The sequence below is a fragment of the Triturus cristatus genome, chromosome 5_2 (assembly GCF_964204655.1).
Source record: "Triturus cristatus chromosome 5_2, aTriCri1.1, whole genome shotgun sequence".
NCBI classification, from domain to species: domain Eukaryota; kingdom Metazoa; phylum Chordata; class Amphibia; order Caudata; family Salamandridae; genus Triturus; species Triturus cristatus.
In genome coordinates this window covers 887591378-887615416 of record NC_140588.1, presented here as the reverse complement: position 1 = coordinate 887615416, position 24039 = coordinate 887591378, and the positions used below count along the sequence as shown (strand labels likewise).

General features: G+C 44.8%; 1 protein-coding gene across 1 annotated transcript in view; it reads right to left on the bottom strand.

The window, feature by feature from the left end:
* LOC146829363 (neuronal PAS domain-containing protein 2-like) overlaps positions 1-24039 on the bottom strand; it is a 498088-nt gene that overhangs the window by 69260 nt on the left and 404789 nt on the right. The window contains exon 11 of the mRNA XM_085608028.1: positions 9023-9170. Coding sequence (XP_085464154.1) covers positions 9023-9170 — 148 coding nt within the window. The remainder of the gene's footprint in view (positions 1-9022; positions 9171-24039) is intronic.

The window sequence follows — 24039 nt, the reverse complement described above, 5'->3', positions numbered from 1 at the left end:
CCCACGTGGCACACAGACAACAACAATGCACATAGGACATCACTGAGATCTCATCTGGACAAACACTTCACGTCTATATTTTGTTGACTTCGTTTAATCATTTCAAAGGCACCACTTTCATGGAAATGTTTTTTCAATTGTATTTATTTATATCACAACTGTAGACTTTATAGCAAATGACGCAAAACAAAACTTTTCACTACAATATGTTGTTTAAATTCAATACAATGAAATGCAGATAATATTTACAGCCATTAAAGCAATTTACTTACCTATTGTAGTACCAAACTAAGTGCACACGTAAAATGCAATCAAATATCTAAAACCATTGCATGGTCTCAAAGTGTCAGATTATAAGTGAGTTGCTATTTTAAAAAGGCTAAGAGTTTCCCTCAAATGCCTTAAAAATGGAGTGTCTATTTCTAGCCATGGGAAGTTGCCCTTTCCAAGCTCACTAGTCAAGACAACTCATAAACCATAATTGGGTAACTGCAGCTTGCACCAGAAAAGACCTCCATTTGGGTACAAGGAAAACCAACCATGATAACCCCTTGAGAAGCCAAGCAGCAAAAGACCTCGCCGCCTGAAAACACCCACAGGGTTCCTGATGAGCCTTGATGGCAGCCCATTGGCCCTTGAACCTAGCAGGCAGCGAGTCCACAGCTTAGCCGTCCTGTAGAAACTGTAGTACTGGCATTTAATAACACTCCAATGGACAAACCCCCTCTCAGCACACCATTTCCGAACTGTAGCCCCACAGTGGTATCCATGTTTGTTATGGACAGTCACTTAGAAGCCTGTCCCTCGAGTCAAAGAGATGGAGACAACAGCCGTACCCGCTGCCATTCACTATAAGGATATGTGTCACTGGAGAGTTCTATGGCCACACAGAAGGAACAAAGTCGAAGGCTGAGTTTCTTTATAAGGTTAAGGATGTCTGATGTGACTTCCAATATACGTTTTAGGAATATGTAGAAACATGCAGAGAGAGCATATCTTCCCTATAATTACCTAAAGTCTACAAAAAATAAACATGTTGGCATAAATATCAGCTTTTTACATATCTCTGCTCATCTAGAAAAACACAGCAGAAGAAGGAAAACTTAGGTTTTGTTTTAAACTGCAGCTTTAATTATGTCCTGTGTTCTGCCATTCATCTTAGCTGGTGGTAGCAGGCATATCTCAACTGCAATGAGTTATTACAGTGCAGCAGCTACATAATTTATTTCTTCCAGAGCCCTCAGAAGTGGCACGTAACAAGGAAATCAGAGATGAGCTTCTATTTTATAGAGGGATTGCAGGCTCTCAATTATTATTAACTACCAACACCAGGGGGCGCTGTGCGATTACTTTTTGTATGGGAGGAAACGTTGTTGCAGAGTAAACAATAGTGCATGCAGGCTGGCAGAGTATGAAATGCTATCACTGATGTGAATAACCCGCAGATCTCTGAAGAGCTTCCTTTGATGCCAACTCGAATGACAATCAAATACTGATACACTTTCTTTAAATGTTAACGACTGGTAATTTCACTTGAGCAATCCTGCAGTTTTAACAAGAGTTGAAATGGCAACCCTAAACCGAGTTCACGAGGCTGACACGAAGGTTAACCTGCCGAATAAGAGCTTAAGTTAACTTCAGATTTTACATTTTTTCGAGGTTTTTTCAGAATTGAACTATCTCGACTTTCTGCCAGGTTAAATCAGCATGGGGAATTCCGTGATTTTGCCAATCTGGGATCTGTGTCAAACAACGCGTTTCCTTGTATTCCCACCAAGCCTGTAATCAGGGCATGCAAGGTGCCACAGACATTAGACACATCACATGCCATTATTTGGATGCAAGAAAAATGCCCGAGGCACAACTTCTACCAGAGAGTGCAATTTTACTTCATGCTGTTTTCCCTGAATTTTTCTGCTTGAAATGAGGACTAATCTGTGGCATCGGAGTTTGCACACCTGATAATCAACACAGATTACCTTTGCAAATCTCGCGTGGGGAGTTCCTGACAAAAATTGTACGAGAAGAAAATTCTCTTTGACGTTGCACGATTTGTAATGGCGCGTTGCACACCCAATTCCGAAGTAGTGTGCCATTTGCGAAAGCGGACCAAAGGGGGATCCTAGTGCACTCAGTTTAGGCGTCCATACTCAAACGTCAGCCGCAAGAGGTGGTGAAGGTAGGAAGTTTGGAGGCTGGGCCTGCTCTGGCGCTGGTGGCGCCCGGTGTCACAATAATTGTGGATCTTCGCATAGCTCGGCGGAGCTTTTTGGTCACTTTGCAAAGTTCCGCATAGTGGAACTCCACGAACTCCACCCAGGCCTAGTGGTTGCCCTGCTCAGGAGCATTTGATATTTCGGTGTTCGGATTGGTTGACACGCATCCTTCCACTATTGACATTGCTTGTATTCAGGAACTGCTCGTTTCACGCTTTCAGCACTACAGCGGAGTTCATGTGTTTTCTTGCTGTCTCCCCTGTGTGCTGCTTACCCTTTCCCTCTCCCCACCTCTCCCCACTCTTTGCTCTCTGTGTTGCTTTCCCCACCCCTCTCCATCCCTTTCGGATTTTTCTTTTTATATTGCCCACTTTGGTTCCTCTGTTACTACCCTCTGCCCCTCCTGGCCAAGGGCACCATCTCATCTTTACTTTCCTTCCACCACCACTGTGTTAAGTTCTGGGCCCTAGGCCCACATAATGAATGAATGACAACACGGACACTGGATTAGGGTACTGTGAACTAGCCACGAGCACGTGCACTTGGGCTCTTTTATTTGCAGGGTCACCTGACTGGTGACGCCCGTGTTGGATGGGCGTGGGGTGTGTGTGTGGGCCAGCCTTCGAGGGAGAGGCTGGCAGAAACACTAGACACAACATTACTCCCAAATTTCATTAAAACAAAAAGCAACAAACAAGAGTCCAACCTAGGGGAAGAAATGAGAAGACAACTAAAATAACTGAAGTCTCACAGTTTAGAGATGTAGCTCCGTGACCAGCGGTGGACAGGTGCAGCTGGGGGCACCCGGACATCTTGGCACATGTCTATACTTTAACCAGGCATATCTGGACACGAACACGGTGCTAATGAAGTCCGGACCTTTCAGCTTAGCGTCAGTTGAGTGATAGTCCACCTATGTAATGTTCGTCAGTCCAGCGTACTCATGCTGTGAGGCAATTAGGGCCATATGTAGATAGCTAAATACCGGTCGGTAACGGCCGAAATTCGGTAACTATCCCGTTACCGACCGGTATTTAGGCATTTGAGATGTAGGAGGCATGATTTAAGGATTCGGTAATTTACCGAATCGGTAATGGATCGGTAAAATACCGAATCGGTAAAATACAGATTCGGTAAATTACCGAATCCTTAAATCATATGTAGGGAGCACTCAAGTGAGTGTTTTATTGTATTCAGGATTCGGTATTTACCACCAAATACAGGTTGGTGATAAATATCGAATACCTTTCAAAAATCTATTTTTTGCTGTTTTGACAGTGCCATGTGGCAGACATACATACCCTTAGGGCATGTATGTGCGCCACATGTGCACACATGCACGATTCAGGGGTGCAACAGGGTGTCAATGTGACACCCTGCCACCCTTGAATATGCTCCCCCTATTACCGATTCGGTATTTACCGAATCGGTAATGGTGAATGGCTTCCCATTGATTCCTATGGGCCTCCCGGCCCATAGGAATCAATGGGAAGGTATGCCTCATTACCGATTCGGTAAATACCGAATCAGTAATACCGAATCTTTCCGAATCGGTAAAATTTACAGATTTTTTACCTACATACTATTTACCGATTCTTGAATACCGAATTGGTAAAATTCGGTATTTATGAATCGGTAAATAGTATGTTACCTACATATGGCTATTAGTGTCTTATTGTTCAAAATAGGTACATCAAGAGTGCAGGTGGAGTTCATTATAAACACCTGACGACAATGTCGCTTGATCCCTTGACGACAGTCTTGGCATTCTGTGACCTGTTGAAGTCTCGGTTGTATGGCCTAGCTACTTCCTGGAATCCATTGGTGGGGCAAAGTCAAGTCCATCTCTCACGCTCTGGGAGGCCTCTTGGATGAGTTGCCCTGGAACTGCATATGGGCTCTGACTCTGGAGCCACCGCCTCGTCACTCGTGCAAACTTCAGGGGTGGATGTGTCCTGGTCAGAACATGCTCTCGCTACCAGGGTCAGGATATGCGCCAGTTGAACAGATGGTCACTGTATCTTCAGATCGTCGCTCTGTATGGTAATGGTGCAGGACTCATTGTGATACTTGATGCTCCAGGAAAGGCAGTGATGCACATGATAAATGATGGAGTGGCTGCCATGAGACGACTGTACAACAGGCGGTGATGACTTGCAGTGATTTGGGATGACTGGCGAACCTTTGCCATCATGATAAACGTTATACACTTGGTGCAGCTCTTCTTGTTTGGCATGTGTGTGTGCAAACAGGGATGACCTTTCCTTTAAGCAGCCGGCAACAGGTGGCTGAAGGTTACTGTGAAGAATAACTTCACCGATCCCCAGTGGCTGTCGTATCTTAGAAGGTGCATTCAGGTGAAAATGCGAGTACTCGTTCTGGTCCCCACCTGTACTGCGCCCCTGTTGTCGTCTGCTTTCCTGGAATAGGACTGTCATTGTACGATATCGCTCCACTCCATATCTTCTCTGAAATGTGGCGACAGGCCACGTAATGCTGGTCGCTTCTTGTTGCAGTGGGATCTTGCTGCAGTGGCATCTTGCTGCAGTATTGTCTTGCTGCAGTATTGTCTTGCTGCAGTAGCATTGTGCTGCAATGGCATTGTGTGGCAGTGGCATCATGTTGCAGTAACCACGCAATGCAAGTCGCTTCAAACACCTGCTCTGAAGAGTGGCGAAAGGCCACGTAACGCATGTTCTGTCTGTATATGCTCTGAAAATGTGGCGAAAAGGCCACACAATATCACAGGGACCTCCTGCTCACTCTGTCGTGTTCTCTGGGCTTCGCATTTTCTCCCATCACGGACCACTCACCAGTCCGGTCCTGTCAAATAGGACTGGGCATCTTCTCACCTTTTCTCCCGTCATGGACCACTCACCGGTCGGGTCCTGTCAAATAGGACTGGGCTCCTTCTCGGGTGCGTCAGCCATTTCAGGGACGGCAGTGGAGGTAGGTGTGTTTTGATGGATCTGTTCTGTAATGCCTTCAATACCCTTCTTCTCCTTGACAGAGTATTCCGTCTGTAATTTAGGATCGTTGTGGGAGGTAAGTATCTCCCTTCTCTTGCGTCAGTTGTGGTGGCGCGCCACTCGAAGTGCAGGACTCTCCTCATGTCTGTAGAGGACCGCTGCACATAACAGTCTTAAGGTGGTATCGGAGGCACTCTCTGAATAGTTTCTGGCTCATTACTGGGCGATGTTGGTGCAGGTGGGGTGATCATGATCTCTCTTCCTCCTGCGTTCGGGCCACACGGGGCCCCTCTCCCCTCTGGGGATCTCCTCTGTGCTTTGCAGATGGCGGGTAACCTCCATTCCGCCTACTCTTTGCTCTGCCTCTGCTCTGGCAGCAGTGGAGCTAGTAGCTAGTACTCATGTGTGTCCTATGTTGGCTCGCTGTATGCCTGTTTTTCTTGCTGTGGTGGTCACTTGCCACACAGGGTGTACATACTTGTCTATCTCTTTTCTGAGAATGTCTGCCAGGTTCTCTGTACTGCGATGAAACCATTCACTGGAGGGTGGCGTGCAATGCTTGCTTTCCTCATCAGAGCTTGTCACTGGTGTGTGGCTTCTTATCTCAGGCCACTACACTTTCAGCTTTCCAGGGTGAGTAATTCTCTGGCTGAAGGCATTGGCAGTGGTACTTGCTCTTCGATGCTGACAGGGTTGTTCACTCCTTGTGGCACTCTCATTGATGGTCCCATGGTGATCTTTCAGTGCTAGGATGGCTGGCTGGCACAGACTCCTTCATGCCGCCGTTCATTATCAACGGGCCCCTGTGAGTATTCGCTCAGACTTTCACATACATTGCACATGGTTGCTGCTTCTCTCTTGTGTCTCTGCCACTGATTACCAAGAGGTGCTCCTCTGCCTCTGTGGAGCACTAGCCTCCCGCTTACCTTTGGGGAGCACTTGTGGTGCTCAAGCATAGTCTCTTCCTGGGTGCTGTCTCCTGGCACTCTGCCTGTATCGTCACTCTCGTTATGGCTTACAACCAGGGCCCAAACAGTACTTTACGTCTTTGCTGAGGCAGCTTGCGGTCACTACCATGGGAGCGTGTAATGCTCTCTTCGCTCTGCTTTTGGCCTGCAGGTACCTGGGTCTGGTAGGAAGAATGGTGCAACCTTCTCTCTGGGCTGGTCTTGGCCATACTGTAGAAGCTTTCACCTTTGCTGGTTGAGGAAAGTTGAGGCTGCGTTGTACATGCAACTATACATTTTGTCTGCTCTGGCAGTGGTGAGGCTAGTAGTGAGTTCTGTGTGATTTGCTATGTCTTACAGTAGTGGCCACTTGCTACCAGGGGCATGTAGTGCTCTTTTTAGCTAGTCTCAAGTCACTGGTACAAACGGTGGTCTCCGCTGCAAATGGAAACAGGGAGCTGTGCAGAACACTGCCCACCATTGGTAAGTCTGTGTGGGGGGCACATGGCTACAGTTCAACTGTGTTGTTTGTTGCATCCCATGTTCCTTGGCCTCTGGCTACTGCATTATAGCTCTCTCTTCTCCCCTTGCGTGGCAGCAGATGACCCCTAGGCGGCACTGGTGTACCACAGGCCTGGTGCTGTTTGCCTTTCAATGTCCTGGTCAAGTACTGTGATTTGGTTTTCCACTCTTTTCGCAGGTGCGGTACCGCTAAATTGCCACTAGATTGCGCTGCCAGGCTTTTTATTGCGGTCCGCGGCCGTTTCCTCTCTCCCTGGAACCTCTACAGATCGTGGTGCGGTGGCTTGTCCTGTCCTCGCGGGCGTCGTTGGGGCAAAAGAATGAAGGGTAAACTCGTGGTGGGTGCTGCCTTCCATGCAACCCGATGCCCTCTATCTGAAAGACACACCTCGACCTTCCTGGGTCTCAGTGCACTGCTACCGCTGTCCTCGTGGCCCCGCAGGAACGCTGCATATCGCGGTAGCCTATCCTTCCAGCAGACGGTCTATGGCGGTGTCACTACAAGCTGCTGATGCCTCCCTCCTATCGCAGGTAAGAAATCGCTTTGTTAGCATGTCTCCAGAGAACGACACAGCTTCTTGCCTTCATTTTCCTTTTCTTTGGGGATACTATGGTGCATCAGACGGGCAGCACAGATTTGCGCTTTCCTCACTTGCGGACGGCGTCCTCCCTACGATCAGCCGGGTCGCGCTCCGCCTCACTCAGCTCGTTTCCGCACCTGGGCAGTCCTCTCCCTCACCGTGCCGGTCAGTTGCGTGCAGGCACCAGACACGGTCAACAAAGCGGCTGCACACGCGGGCAAAGTCCAGCTCTTCGCCAGTGTTAAGTTTTGGGCCCTAGGCCCACATAATGGATGAATGACATCACTGGATTAGGGTATTGTGAACTAGCCATGAGCACGTGCACTCGGGCTCTTTTATTTGCAGGGTCACCTGACTGGGGATGCCTGTGTTGGATGGGTGAGGGTGTGTGTGTGTGGGCCAGCCCTCGAGGGAGTGGCTGGCAGAAACCCTAGACTATGTCCAGCAGGACAAGGTGCAATGCCAGATGCTTTTAAAATGTGTCGGTATTGTCAAACCCAATATCAGTGACTAACCACGCTAAAAGTATTGAAAATAGTTTTTTATACTTTCATGCTGGCCACCACGTTACCGGACTCAAAGTGATTATGCAGCGCAAAGGCCTTAGATATATTAAAAAAATATATATTGAATTCTACACTTTTAAGAGGGCCACCATGCTGCTGCCATATAGCGTAATGCAACAGCACATGCACAGCGGCCAACTGAAAAGATGAATTAACACTGTTTTCAATACATTCAAGATGGCCACCAACATGGCACCTCAGTGCCACATTGCATGATACTGCGTGATACAACATGTGGCCATCTTGAAAGTATAGAAAGCAATATTTTCTCTATTTTATGCCGTGACAACAAGCACTGGCAAAGCCAATATCTGGACCTTTCAAACCTGAGACGTGTTGGCTTTGCTAATGCTTGTTTTACTTCCTTTTCTTAATCAGGCTTTTTAGGCTGTTACGTTTATCTTCACCAGGTCACATGGTTACATCTCTTAACCTATCCAATATAGCATGCTCAGAAGGTGAGTGTTGGGCTACCTGAAATGAAAGGGTGGGGCAAGGCCTGAGCGGTCGTTTGACACAAGTTCAATCAAACCTCAGTGTGTCCGAGACTGGGCTGTGGCTGCCCTGAATTTAAGACACAAGTCTTAATAAAAAAAACTTTCTTGAAAAGTTTAGTTCTGAGAAGAAACGGCAAAGGAAAACCCTAGAAGAAAACTGCGTTTGGGTGTAACGGCACACAGACTCTAAATTCTACATGCGTCTATTGTATGCGTATACAGATCATGCACTGTGCTTAAAGAGTTAGACCAATTATTGATTTTATGATTTCATTCTTGCACTCTCTGGTCCATAAATCCACTTCTGCACAATGGGATAAATGTTGCACATATCCACCCTTTCTGTACTGCTTACACCGCTTCGATTTGGATTTAATTTAGGTACTCAGATATGTGCGGTAAGTGCTTACCACAGTACTTGTGAATTCACTGAAAGTTTTTGCAGGTGATAATTACATTTACATTGAATTTCCCTGCCACTCCTCTGACACCACCAGAGAGGAACCCTCTTTTGCAAACCCTATTGGAATTTGCCTAGGTTTTCAGGATGATAAGCCTGTGCTAAGTTACGCACCCACTTGTAATATTTACATACATCCATTATTACTTTTTCCAGGCATGGTTCTGAGTTTCACCTATAAGCACATATTGAAATTGGCCCTTAGTCTAAAGATGAGCAGCATCTGACAATCCAGAACACCACAATATCACCTTTGATTCCTACCTCACAACCGTGTGCGTGCAAACAATAAACTCTGGCTTGGAATTCCACTGGTGGTACGTGATGTAGTAGTGAGTTTGCAACCATATCCACTGTTGCCCTTTGGTCAAAAACCGGTAGTAGCAGGACTTCCCTTTGCCAAACTGCATCACTGTAGAAGAAAGAACATCTTTTTAGACATACCTACACACAACTTCTCTATTCAATCTGCTGCATTCGTCTAAACAATCAAAAGGCTTTCATTATCACAATAAATCACAGAGACCTTAAAATAAACAAAATCACAAGAGACACAACTTTTTTTTTTTTTAAACAGATTTTATTTGCCAAATAACAAAGATATAGCAGGGCACTGTCACCCAGCAACTCATGCACAGAAATGTACATAGAAATGACTTTCACACTTTTTGGAGCAAAATAGGACAAATTGAGAGCAATACAGTTGCAATATTAAACAAAAAAATAGAAAGAAACAAACCCCCCAATCCCCCCATCGCACTCACGCCTACCCCAAAGCAGCACCAGAGGAGAACAGTCACAACCGTCTAGACACAGTACCCCTACATCCACAGGGCAATGTTACATATCCCCTATAATGTGAGGGACGCCAAGTCAGTGGACCTGGCTACTGAAACGGGTTCCAGGTCCAGGCCTCGATACTCTGCCCATCGCCGCCAAATTTTATAATGCTTAAGTGGGCACCCCCTGGCCACAAAGATAGGGATTTCCAGCCCCATACAGAAATCCATGCCATTTTTCCAAAAGGATACCGAGGGCGCCCTCGGAGCCTTCCACGCTTTAGCGATGTCCCGCTTAGCCAAGGTGAACCCCAGTGGCATAAGATGGTGGAGACACAACTTTTTTTAATTCACTTATGAATCGATTTTTCTGACATTCTGTGCACTGCTGCCATGGAGCTGCCTGGCCATATCAGTGGATTAGTCACAGCTCATGATACAGACAGGGTCTTAGACCGCCAGGCGGCTGGTGCAGGCTTATTCAAAACCTTTTCAAAGAGATTGCTGCCCGCTGATAATGTGTGATGCGTCATCAATAGGCCTCAGTGTAACTAGACATGTTTGTTAATAATCCTTTTCATTCTGCGCTGATGGATATTCAGGTGTTTTTCTATGATCACTAATTGCAGCGGCGAACTCCTAGAACTGCACCTCCCACACAGTTCCTTACATTAAAGAATGGTGCACTTCATCCAAGATATCAGCTGTTGCTTGACACCACTGCTAAACAGAAATATGCAAAGATAGACCACAGGATGGTGCACCCAACCACGAAAAAGTCCACAATTCTTTTTGTGTGTTAGTTGTCTCCTTTATTGAAATTTTTGATGTCTTTCCATAAAAACAGCCAAGGTTACAGCCAACGCGTTTAGTTCAAAACTGAACTTCATCAGGGCTGTAAATAATACATAAAAAACTTATTTCAGATACATAGTATATGTGGTGTGTACATGTTCTGGACTTTTTCGTGGTTGGTTACACCCTCCTGTGGTCTATCTTTACGTAATTCAGGTGTATCCTATTTGTGATATGAATAATCTAATAACGATCCATGTAAAAAAGAAAAAGAGGGAGATTGACACCTGTATGCACGGTTTGCTCATATCTACTTAGAAGGATGTGGGCAGTAAAGTGTTTGTACTGTCACCATTCCCCAGCTGCAACTGGTGATGAATAACAGCGATGCGTAGACTTGATTCCCCCTCATACATCTTTTATCCATCACAGGACATTCCCCCTGTCCATCAAAATCACTGCTGCACGTCCACTTTCGTCTCTACTTTCTCCCTTCGTCACTTTTTCCATCTTTCTCTTTCTTTCTCCATTTTGTGTTTTTCTCTGTCTTGTTCTGGGCCAGAGTCTAATGAGGGAAAATAAGCACTGATGCACCAAACCACCAGCTCAATTTAAGCACTGGTGCTTTAAATAACACTACCCTAATTTCTTAGAGCAACTCCTCAATAGGTGGAACACCAAAGAGTTAACACACAGCTCTGCAAGTTGTAGGTGGCCCCCAAAATGTTATTTTGGTTCTTTTTCACAACTAAATATCCGTGTTTTAACTTTATATCATCATGACATTGACTTACGTCTTCAGTAATGATTTTCTCATTATACCCCATTAGCAGCGGTGCTAAGCAGAAACTGCCTAACTGTGGAACAACTTGTTGTTTTCACCAGTGTAAGTCTGAAAAATATCCATTAAGTATTCACACTGCAGATAGGCAGTGTATGGAAGTTAGTCTTTACTGGTGTGTGTGCATGTGTCTGTGCAAGAGTGAGATTGATGGGAAATGTGAAAGCGGCGTGAGAAAGAGGGGAGTGTGAAAGAGATGGCAGAGTGTAAGCACCCTAAGGTATGTGAAGAAGGAAGGAGCACACAGCATGTGTGAGAAGGACAATTAAGGGGGTACCGGGCATCGTGCATTTCCTCGGGAGGCTGGAAGGGTGGGTGCCGGTTTTGCAGTGGAGAGGCCGGTTTTGTTACTGGGTGCCGGTTTTGCAGCGGTGCTTCTCACTTGCCCCCCTCATCTCTCCCCCTGGGGGGCTGGTCTGACAAATTTGCCAGGGCTGCTTTGGATTCCCAGTCCAGCCCTGGCTATGTGCGCGTGCGCATGTGAGGGGAGCATTTCATGAGAGGAGAGTGTGGAAAAGAATGGGTAACAGGTTTGCTTAGGACAAAGAAGAGGATCTTAGAGAGAAGGGTCTGAGGAGAAGACATGTGAAAGTGAGTCGAGATAAAGGAGTGTATGAGAGAGAATGGTGAGATTACAGGAAGAGAGGAGACATGTTTGTGAATGATAATGCTCTAGAGGAAGCTGAGAAAGGGAAAGCAGGAGTGCGAGAGAGGAATGTTTGTGGTACAGAAAAGGAGATGCGGGGGGTAAGAAAGGGAACGGAGTGAGGATCACGTGTTTTAAGAAGAGGAAGCAGAATACATGACAGGAAGGAGTTGATGAGCAGAGGTGTAGAAAGAGAAGATGGTATGTGAGACAGAGGAGAAAGCTTGCCCAGTATTTAGGGAAGGGACGACTGGTTAGATACCCCGGCTGTCCACCAAGAGGAGATGCTATGTTACCTGTAAAAGTAGCAAATGCACCATTATTGCTAGACGGGTGGCACAGGAAAATTAGGGTGAAGGGCCCCACCCCAACATCCAAGGGGGCTATTCTTTCCCAATGTCCTCCAGCCCCTACATACATAAAAGCAGTTACTGCACATGGAGATAGCTAGTTGTTGCTTTATGGGTTAATGCACCTGCTACAGACAAGTAACGTGACCCAAGGCTCTCTTTACTCTTGCGCACCGGGGTCATGGGAACAGCCGGTGGCGGCAAAGAGCCCAGTCAGTGAGGACAAGAGCTCAACATAAATGATGCAAAGCAAACCAATGGAAAATACATTTTTCTTTTAGTTTCATCTGATTAGCTTTGCCCTCGCCGGTAGCTGAAATAAAAACAACTGCTGCTGAAGACCACGTCCCACAAGCAGCAGCGTAGCTGAATAAGCACAACCCTGGAGCCCACAGACACCTCGTGGTCCAATAAACATCTGCTGAAAACATTGGGTCACGGGCAGGTACCGCGAGAGCTCCTTGAGCTGAGTGACGACCGTAGCATCAGCGGTTGTTTGTTGGATCAACGAGTTCCACAACAACGACTTCCCTAACAACGAGGGCGCTACCACGACCTCGTCTAAACCACAATTTATTTAACCACGCATTCCTTTACCACAATTTTTCATGTTAAAGGAATGCATGTTAAAAAAAGGCTTACCAACTACTACCCCGATCACCCCCAAATCCCCCACCCCTTAAAAACTAATTCCCCCACCGTAAAAATAAAAACGATCACCCACACCCCCTAAAAACTGAACCCCATACAAAACTAACCCCCACACCCTATAAACAAACATGATCACCCATACCCCCTAAAAACTAACTCCAAATCACCACCCCCTAAAAATTAACCCAAACCCCTAAAAACTAATTCCCCACCCTAAAAATAAATAAACACGATCACCCATACCACCTAAATACTAACCTCGAACCCCCAACCCCTAAAAACTAACCCCAAACCTCCCAACCCCTGAATACTGACCCCAAACCCCCACCCCCTAAAAACGAGCCTCAAACCCCTCTTACCCCCTTAAAACTAACTCCAAACCCTGTACCCCTAAAAACTAACCCCAACCCCTCCCACCCCTTAAAACTAACCCCCACACCCCCACCCCATGAAAACTAACCCCACACTCCCTAAAAACGAATCATAAACCCCTCTTACCTGTTCCTGTGCGACACTCCTCCAAACTCCACCCTGGCCGAAAACTAGACCGAATCAGCCTTGACCACGCACATGCGTGGTTAAGGCTGAGTCGTGGTTCGGGCAAGTCGCTGTTCGGCTGGCGTGACTCTGGAACTCGTTGTTCCGGAGTCGTGTCAAAGGTAGTTTCTCAGCATCAGCACTGCGTGCCTTTGAGATCAGACAGTAGGGCCTCAACTCAAGCGTCATTGTTACGAAAAATCAGTGCTTAATTTGTAAAATATTAAGTGCAGGTGCTCAAATTTGTTTAGGAGACCACACCCCTTCCCCTGGCTCCACCCACTTCCTCCACTGGCTCCATCCACTTGTCTCTACCCACATCCTCAACTGCCACTGCTGAAAGCCAGATGTAATACCGCATCTGAATTTTCAGCAATGGTACCTTTCTTAAGTAAGGGTTCAATAGTAGGTTCCCCCAGCTCGAGAACGTTTTGACAAAAATTAAATCAAAAAGTGCACTTAAAGCACAATTTTGGAATAAATTGGCTGAAATGACTAATGCACTGAAAGGGGACACCTATAATTGCTACCTTATGGGCTCCCATCTTCCTATTGTTTATGCCCACGCTCCTAAATAAAATGCCATTAAAATGCCATGCCAGAGCTAACAGGGAAGGTTAAGAGCTGGCAGTGAAGTAATAGCAATATAGCACAATATAGCACATACAGAGGCAGAGAAAGGATGAAAACTGTGAAGAAAGGAGAGAGAGTGTCAGGCAGATGGTACAGGGCAGTAATGTTGGAGTCACCGATGGTGCTAATTTTGAACAAAAGAAATCCAGGAGTTTTGTCACAATTTTGTTGTGATGCGCAGGGGTTGTTCTTCTGGGTATCTGGGTTAGACAGTTCTTGAAAGACCTGCTAGATGAATTTTGTAAATTAAGACTTTTTGGCTCTCCTTATGGCACTATGGAGGCCTTAAAGGTATCTTTTAGAGAGGGGCTATCTTCAGTTAAAATAGTCTTGTGCAACTTGCATTACAGGTTGAGACTGGTTTGTTTCAGCTCCACTGGCACCACATGGAACCATTTTTAGTGGATTTAATGCCAAATTAAGTGTTTCCTGTTTTGGTTGGTACCAACTCGCAGAGAGCAGTAATGTATTGTGGCATAGATTGTCCAGTAAGGCTTCAGTGCCATCCTAGTTGAGAAAGTTTGTTGTAATAACATTTTCTGTTACCTCAAGCTCGTCTGTGATGACATATCTAACATCTGGATGGCATAATTGCATATCTCTTTCTTTCAAACAAATGCAAGCAATTCTACAAACTTGTGTCCTGGTCTGTTTGTGCATATCATATGGAAACATCTGCCATGATTGGTGAAGGTGTCATCAAGTCAAACCTAAAAGGTAGCTGACTTAAGATGTGCTGAATGCTAATCATTGTGTATGTGACATTTATGTTTTTAAAAGGCATCAAGGAGGTTGGTGGTTTGAGGTGACAAATGTAACAAAATATGCACTTACTGGCTCCCTCCAGTGTCATTATTTGCAGCCCAACACAAGACGTGTTGTTTACTCTGTATCAAAGTTCAATTGCCATTAAATATAGTGTGCCGCCCAACTTGTATTTTGCTGTTTCTGTCATTGCATCCAGATATATGATACAACAAGTAGCATCATACCTACAAGAAGTCAGGACTATTGGCTTTGCCAATGGTTGATAGTTGTAATGTAATGTAAGCTGAACTTATAAAGCACACTGTCACCCTACGGGTATCCTGACGCTGAGATTACCATGCATTCCTCTGTTCGGAACTCCAACCGTACCAGAAGACCGTAGTTTGAACTGCAGCTGAGTTACACTATTCCCTAGAGAAAAACCGAGTTTTCAACTTTTTCCTCAAATGCAACAGATTCTCAGTCTGTCTGAGATCAGTCGGGAGTTCATTCCATAGCTGAGAAGTTCCAGAACTGAATACTCTGCCACAAATCCTGTGTTTTTTTAAATCCGGTAGCGCTCACCAATTATGCTGTTGTTGAGCGGAGATTTCTAGACGGAGTATACCAGGTGAATTTGCTCTGCAGTGGTCTAGGTCCCATTCCGTGTACTGCCTTAAAGACAATGCTGAGCGACTTGAATAGTATTCTCTGCAGAATCGGTAACCAATGGTGATCCTTCCGCGATAAGGACGCAGAGGACTTCCACTGTCTTTTTAGAGCTAACTTGGCAGCTATTGTTTAAATTCTCTGAAGTTTCTTTATCAGAGAGTTTGGTGCTCCAAGTAGCAGAGCGTTGCAGTAGTCTGACCTGCTCAAAATAACACTCCTCACCACCTGTGCCCTGGTGGCAGTCGGCAGTAATTGAAGTATTTTGTGAAGGTCTCTGAGCAGAGATAAACAGGTGCCAACAGTTTTATTTACTTGGGAGTCTAACTGTAGACTATTATCAACCAACACCCCCAGATTGCGCACTAATTAGTGTTTTTTCTGTAGGGGTGGGCCAAATGTCGACTGGGAGTGGGCGAGATATTTTGTTCGCTGTACAATACACAATTTCTGGGTTTCTTCCATTAAATTGTAAGGAGTTGTCCCTAAGCCAATTAGCAGTTCTCTGCGTACACTCATGCAATCTGTCCAATGATACCGCTTGATTCCCTTCCATTGAGAAGACAAGTTGCATATCATATGCGTAGTTCACTAATTCTATTCCATTAAAATTTAATAATGGGAATAAGTGGGCGCAGGTATATGTTGAATAGAATCGGGCTTATTGCAGATCCCTGAGGGACCCCGTGCTGGATGGAACTATTTTTAGATACAAAGGGTGACATAGCCCCTGTCTGCTGTCTGCCCGACAGATACAACTGAAACCGGTTCAGTGCCGTGCCCTTAATTTCAGCATCCACAAGTCTCTTTAACCCCTTCAGTGCCACGCCCTTTCCCCCTCCTGTGCCGGGCGTTGCACTAGTGGGTGGGGTTCATGACGAGATAGTCTCGTCATGGGCACAGCGCAACCGTGCTCCATGACGAGACTATCTCGTCATGGGCACTGAAGAGGTTAACAGAACATTATGATTGACTGTATCGAATGCGGCTGACATATCCAGTAACACCAGTATTACAGATTGCCTGGTGTCAGCTCGCATTCTGAGTTCGTCTAGGACTGTCACTAAGGCTGTTTCCGTTCCATGTGCAGGGCGAAATCCAAATTGAACCTCATTTAGCAAGTGATTGTCTTCTAGATATTGTGAAAGGGTTTGACTAACTAACCGCTCCAAAAGTTTTACCGGGTAGGACAACAAGGAGATAGGCTTATAGTTAGACGGACATAAGGGATCAAGTGTAGCTTTCTTCAGGAGGGGTGTCACCATTGCCTGCTTCCAACAATCTGGGATCGTTTCACTACTTAAGGATTGACAACAAATTTGGCAGAGCTGGGGAAAGAGCTCTTGATTACATTCTCTCCACATCCTGTGTGGGAGAGGGTCCATGGGCGACCCAGAGGAAACTCTCAAGGCTAGTTTATTAAAATGTTCTTCTGTGGGGATCTGGAAATGATCCGGAGTTGCCTGTTTATCTTTGTCTACTCTCTCTTCCTGTTCCCCATCGTCATTAGTTCAGATGAACTATTTCCATAGTCCATCGTAGTCACCTTGTTTGTTTCAAGACTATGAATGATTTTATTAATCTTCTCTTCAAAGCACATTGCAAGGCCATCACACAGATCTTGCGTGGCTATAATCTTATTTTTCACGCACTCTGGTTTGGAGAAGCCATTCACTATATCGAATAAAGTTCTAGCACTATTAGTTGCATAAGATAAATAAGCAGCAACTATGGCTCGTATACATTATTGAAAAAGCTTTGACTTAAAGCCCTGGTGACACCAAGAAAATGTTGCTGCTCCTGAGTTTCAAAAAGAGAAGGGAAATCCAGAGAGAAAAGGACTCTCTACAAAGGATTTCCCTTCCCCTACAACGCTCACCTGGCATAACTTCTCCACTAGTGAGAAGTGAGCAGTGCACATCGATGTGCCTGCTGTCACTTCTGTCCGGAAAAAAACTGCCAGGGCACAAAAGAGAGCCTGATAGAGACCCGTTTCGAGGCCTCATATAATAAACTGCTGGTGTTCAGCGCAGGTAAGACCCGGTCCACTTAAAGCCCTGGGTAAGAGGGTAATAATCCTGTAGGGCAGAATCAAACCCACTATATGTATATTTAAAAGAATTGGTAACAATAAGTCGTGCTGACAGCTGTGCTTTCAAGCCAAACCTAAAAACGACTAAATCAAAAAGGCAAACTCAAAGCGATTAAGTCAGAAAGACGATAGTAAAAATGACTTAATAAAAAAAAAAACACAAAACAATAGTCAGAAAGACATATTAAAAATAACTCAATCAAAAACCCTCGCCCTCAAATCAACTCTTTTGGTGCTTTAAACACACATCAAAATATGAGTGCAATATGCAGAATAAAAGCACTTCAAGGGTCGAACTGACCCATAGGGCAATCTGGCAGTGACTGAGGGGCTAGTCTGACCGCTGAGTGTATGGGCTGCTTTTTTTTTAGCCTGTTTTATTGCCAGGTGGATCGTTTTTTACTGTTGATTTCTCTGATATTACCACAAATATTACCTGCAGCAAGCACAAATGCATGCATTCTCCCATACCTTGAAAAACACCTATACAGCGTGTCTTTACAAGTTTAAAACTGCCCTGATCTGCACATGTGGGCCACTGTATTAGCTATCTGATTCGTTAATGAGGGCCGCTTTCAATTGGTTGCTCTGGGCTGTTTTCTTTGCCAACTCAACCCTGGGCACTTCAAAGTGACTCGTGTTCAAAGTTACTCATATGCAGAATTACTTGTATACTAACTGGGAAAGGGCGCATGAAGACATATGGCAAATGGGATGGGGTCGTTCCATATGAAGATAGCAAAACGTGGTTGAAGACGTTTCTTCCATGTTTTTTTGGTGCAACAGATTTACGTCTGACGCCAGTGCATTAATCCGCTTTTGAACCAGGAATGAAAGTGTTCAAATGGATCAAATAGACCCTCAACCTAAGAAGACCAAGAGGGGCCTCTCAAGCCCTTTTGCACCCCGAGTTGCGCTGGGCCTTCAGCTGATGAAGGGCCCCAGCATCAACACAACACTGTTCCTAATTCCATCACTTCCTGGTTTTCAGTGACCTGGAACGCACTCACCGAACAATGGGTGAGCGGGCACATCTGTGCCAAGGAGGCGCCCTTCATTAGTACCTCTGTGCCAATCCTCTCTGCCAACGCTTGGACTGCTTCCACTTGGCAAGGACCCCTTGCCCACGGATGTTTTTGTGTTTTCAGAGTACAGCGGCACTGGAAAACAGGTTTTTCACACATCTGGTCTGAGATATGATGTGTAAACTCCATTCTAAGTTTCCCCCTGTGTTTCAGAGCAGCGCACGGTTCCATTTTAGCCTCTTTTCAGCTTGTTACCTCATTTTCCATCTGCGTGCAGGCCTGGCAGTTTGTCTATGAACTACCATCCATGTTCACTCACCCTTAAGGTTCATACATTCTGCTGACAGGTACAGCAAAGACCTGGGAGCATAGAGTGACCACGTCTTAATGCTGGACGTGGGAGGGCGGAAGGAGAGCAAAGACAGGAAGTGGTCGCCCCCCGTGGAGGCGCGAGGACGTGTCAGAATGCCACCTTGAGATCTCCGTAGGTCGCACATAATCTTACGTCAGGGAAATAAAGCAGTTGCTAATTTGCTAATAATCTGCCACACTCTCTTTTTACCCGATAGGCTACAAACGTTTGCAGAAAAAGTGCAGGCAAAGCTGACACAATAAGGGTTATTGCAAAATGTTGTATTTTGAGTTATTTTGAGTGAGTATAGCGTATATGCCAGATCTGTTCCCTCAATTTTGGAACACGCCCTAGTTGTCAGAGGTACAAACCTATGACCATTGTGTTTATAATACCACACCACATCGATGCCTGTCCGTGCCTACTCAGCCCTTCAACCTCCCGATGTCGATAAATTGAGAAACATTTGTTTTGAGTAACAATATTTGTCACCCTTTAAAGGAAAGCAAGACAAGAAGACATACTATAAGCATGAAAACATAAATCCCGTGTACTGAACTATGACCTCAATATTTGAAGAGCTAATGAAATCTTTGACTTTTTTGCCATTGCTGTGATTGCCACATGGCTTACGCAGAGTATGAGACAAAATAATGTGCCATCGAGCTAAATAAACATTTTTGCATTTCTTTTAAATCTGTCGCATTTCGACACATTTCTAACCGAATTTCAAAGGCATTCACCCTATTCAAAGTTCTAGACCACGGTTCTCCAAAGTCGGTCCTGGAGGGCCGGATCCATGCCAGATTTTTAAGCTAAATACATTTATCTAAATAGGGTTATGCTAAAAATCTGGACCGACTTTACAGAACCCTGTTCTATACCATACACTTTATTAAGCTACGGTCTCACCTTCAAGCCAGCCTCAACCTTCCTTGTACCAGGCGCTGCCTGAAAAGTTTACATCAATGGGAAATAGCAAAGAGCCACTGCCCAGTTGGTCTGCGGACCGTGCATCCCGCTTCATTCGCCACACGAATTTGCAACTGATTTGAGCATCTCTCTCACCTTCGACACCCTGGTATTCAAGCTCCCGCACAACCGATTCGAGGTTGATGAACCCGCTTCGGAGGCTGTATGAGGCTGGCCCCAGCTGGGGTGTATTTTTCAGCTGAAACCTTCCTGGGAGAAGCTAACACATGAGTCAGGGAGCTGCGTCTTCTACTTTGGCCTGTGGGGTAAGTTTTCCCACCTGGATCTTTTTCTATTGCGTTAAGTGATGTTCGCTGACACCTTCTATCCAGATGATCCTCAGCCATGAAACCCACTACAGGCAATTCGTTGTTTCAATGTGCTAAGGTTCAAGAATTCTTCAGTTTACAACGGTGGCTTATTCCTTTAAGCCCTAACTTTAATTCTCAAAGAAAGTTGGAGTAAGTATGCAAATAAGGCGGGAAAGTGTCACAAATGCCCCCATGTTTTAAGTAGAGTGTGGAAGGCTTTCTCAACATGGTGTTTTTGTACATGGGGGAAAAAAGGGCGTAAATGTGCATTGCACCATAAGCTTCACCTCTAATATTTGTGTTATGCGAGCAGACATAAGAGCGCAAATAAGGGAACTATGTACCCACCTAAATACATGATTTTTATAGATTTGAATATGTACTTTTTGGTTCTGTGAATCCCAAAAAGGATTATATCTTATCAAATCACAGATAGGAAAATGTCTATGATGTGTCGGTTTATGATACCGTGGACAATTAAGTATCCTGGGTGTCGCGTACAGACAGCTTTACTGTCTGTTGGCAAGCAGATCTAATGGATTCAAGAATGACAGCTTTGTGCCTGCCCTTGCTCATGTTTTCATGGCATTCTTGTCTATCTCGGTTCCTTGCTCTTTCCTTGTCACCCAAGGAGCATTTCAGTCTCGCTGTGTTTTGCCTGATTGACTTGCATCTCTGTACTGCCATCAGGAGACCCTGCAGTGCTGTCTTTTAATGGTTCCTTCTCATTTCTCTCATATGCTCTCTCTATTAAAAAAACTTAGCACCCAACTTCTGCTTGCGCTCAAACCCGATGCTCTGACCACTGCTCGGATCTGTGTCAGAGGTAGACATTTTTAAATGGTTTTTAAACAAATCCAAGATGTCCAACATGCATGAAGGCCATCTTGGAATGGTTTTTCTTTAACTGTAAGAAAATACATTTCAAGATGGATGTTCAGCAGGCATCTTTCAAAGATTTTTCTTTAAGCAGAAGGAAAATTATTTCAAAATGTCCACCATGCACATGTGCACAAACTCAATGGCCACCTTGTTTTCTAATCCTTGACAAAAATCGTCCCATGATAGCTGGTGTGCATGCCCACATGCAGCAGTCGCCTGGGGAAAAGAGGGATCATCAAATGAGTTAATGTATTAGGTGGAGGGAGTCAGTTAGCAGGGGTCAGAGAGGGATCTCTACCCTTTCCGTAAGAGGGATGCATTGTCACTTTCACATATTATTGTTTTTGCGCGTTCTCTTTGACGCTATTAGACAAAGTCTACTGATACCAGTTTTTAGAAAGCTGCGGGTACGACTCATTAGACATCTTGTGAGGAGGATTCTACAGTGTAATAATGTGACGGTGTGTTGGGTGCTGTCAAATTCGTGTCTATTGCATCTGAAAATTGAGCAGTTATGACTCAGTTCATAAAGTAATGTTATCTGCTTTTTGCACAATGCTGCTAAATGGGGTCACGTTTGCACTTTACCCGACTTTTTTTTTTTTTTAAAGGGTATGCATGGAAACATTTTACGCGGATTTGCACATTGGCTTCTTTTTGCACAGTTTGCTTTTAAGCTTACTGGTATAATAATCAAAGTGGCGGCTTTGGCAAATAACTTTTCTTCTGGGATGTGGGAGGGCTGCCTCACTGCTATGGGATTTTTACCGGAAATTGAGTGGGCACAGTAGTGATTGTGAGGTCTACATGTGCCATTTTTTTTTGGATGTTCTTTTAACTGATGGGGTGGATGCTTATGGATTACTATTTGTTTTATGGATTTAATAACGACTTGTTCAATAATTTTTATTGTGTATTTATTATGAGATGGGTGGTTTGTATGGCCTAATTGGCATGATATCAAACTAATAAAAACTAATATATTAGGAGACGTGTATTAACATGAGAAGCTAAACAGTTTGAGGTTTTATTGATTTGTGTTTGGAAGCTTTACTAAACTATAAAAATGTAAACAAAGTGCTTAGTATATTAAAATTTGTTGCAAAAGAGGTATCAAGGTAGGCTAAGAGGAGGGAGGGGCCAGCTGCTTTGACAAATACGATGTTTAGTAAAATTCAATCATGCATCTATAGGATAAATCATTAGCATTGTTCCAATTAGCTGTAATTTGTAGAACAGCTGCAAATACCAGTCAATCTACCAATCTACCCTTCAATTATGAGTAGTGTATTCCTGTACTAAACTGCCTATAAACATGTTTTGCAAAGTTAGTGAGAAGCTGTTTTTTTCCAAGAAATGTACGTAGAGAGGGGAGTTGATGACTCCTAGTAGCATATACATTTGTCATATTTGAAACAAGAAATTCATTCACATGTGTCTATCCAATCAACCTGGAAGTGTAGGCAGCTACTCTTTGAAACAGGACACTGTTTCCCACAGTATGAGCAGTTATCCTTATTTCAGTGGTAGTAATTAGTGTCTCCATCAATATCTGTCAGTCTGGGTTGAATAGGTTCACAGAAATCTGGTATGAGTTTGCTATGAGCTTGAAAAAATGGATGAAATAAGTACAGTTTCGGCTACTGCCACTGTGGAGTGGCGGGGCAACAGGGCAGCAAGAGTGTTGGATGGGTAGCGAGTGGAGCTGTGGGTGGTTGAATTAATCAAAAAAAGTAACGTACCTGTTTCTTCAGCCACCTCGGTCTTCGATGCTCCACCGTTCTGCAGCTCCCTACAGTCCCTGGGATAACAGACTCCCCATCTAATCCAGATGCTGCTCTCATACTATGAGACCAGCTTGGAGATTGGACTGAGCGGGCTGGTTTTACGCTCCGCTCAAGCATATGGTGTCTCTGCCTTTCTCTAACCCAGGTGTAGATTACAGCCGGGTTAGAGAAACCTAAGTGTGCATGTCTGTTTTGCCGGTCTAGGATGACCAGCCAAACAGACATGCGCACTTAGAAGGGTACAATATTCCTCTATCCCCTCCCATGGCCCGGCCCGGCCCCTCCCTGCGTGCGTTGGCTCAGAGCCAGCATCTGAAAACTAAAGGAGTAGTAAAATGTAATTTTAATCTTTAGCTGCTGTCTCTGAGCCAGTGGGGAGACACTCCTCCGCCATTGTGAAGGAGCCACCACTGAATGAGTGCCCATGTAGTCAACTGTTAAAATTAGGTTTAATTTTGCCTCTTTGTGGCTCAAGTGATTTTCTTGGATGTAGAAAATAGAAAGAAAATGTGATTCAAAAGCTTGTGTCTCCCTCAGCTTAAGCTATTCCAGCCAAGTACCGACAGTGGATCCTGATGTAGATTTGTGAGATTGTGTGTGTTAACTGTGAGCAGTCCTTTCCTGTGATAGAAATAATCCTGAGAATACCAAGATACAGCCACGCAAAAACTGCAAAGTAAATCTTCTCCAGCCGTGACCCAAAACTGTGGAACAGCCAATCAGAAGAACCGAGGGGCTTATTTAAAAGCCCCTTGCTCCGCCAGTACGTTACTTTTTCCCATATTAAAAGTGACGCACTGGCGGCCCAAGGGGCTTGTAAATAAACCCCTAAGTCTTGCTCATGGCTAACGTCTATTGTTTAAGAACTGAAGCCCGCCTCTTTAAAGCACATCTTAGCATCATCACTCCCCTTTGGCTGATTTGTTTATGATTGCTGTTTAGTTCATAGTTAGGTCTGCGCTCTACCAATAATTTTGTAAATCAATAAATAAGGAATAAGAAACACATTTTTCAAAACCCTAAAAAATAACAAAGTGACCTTCGACATGTCGATCCAAAAGGATTAAAGCACATCAATTAAACAGAAGACTTAAAGTAGAATGGACACGTTAACCTTATCAAGGTAGTAAATGTTCAGTCACAATGCAATATCTATGGAGACACATAAATAAATTCAGATGTTCTTGATCATCCAGCCTCGTAGTAAAAGCG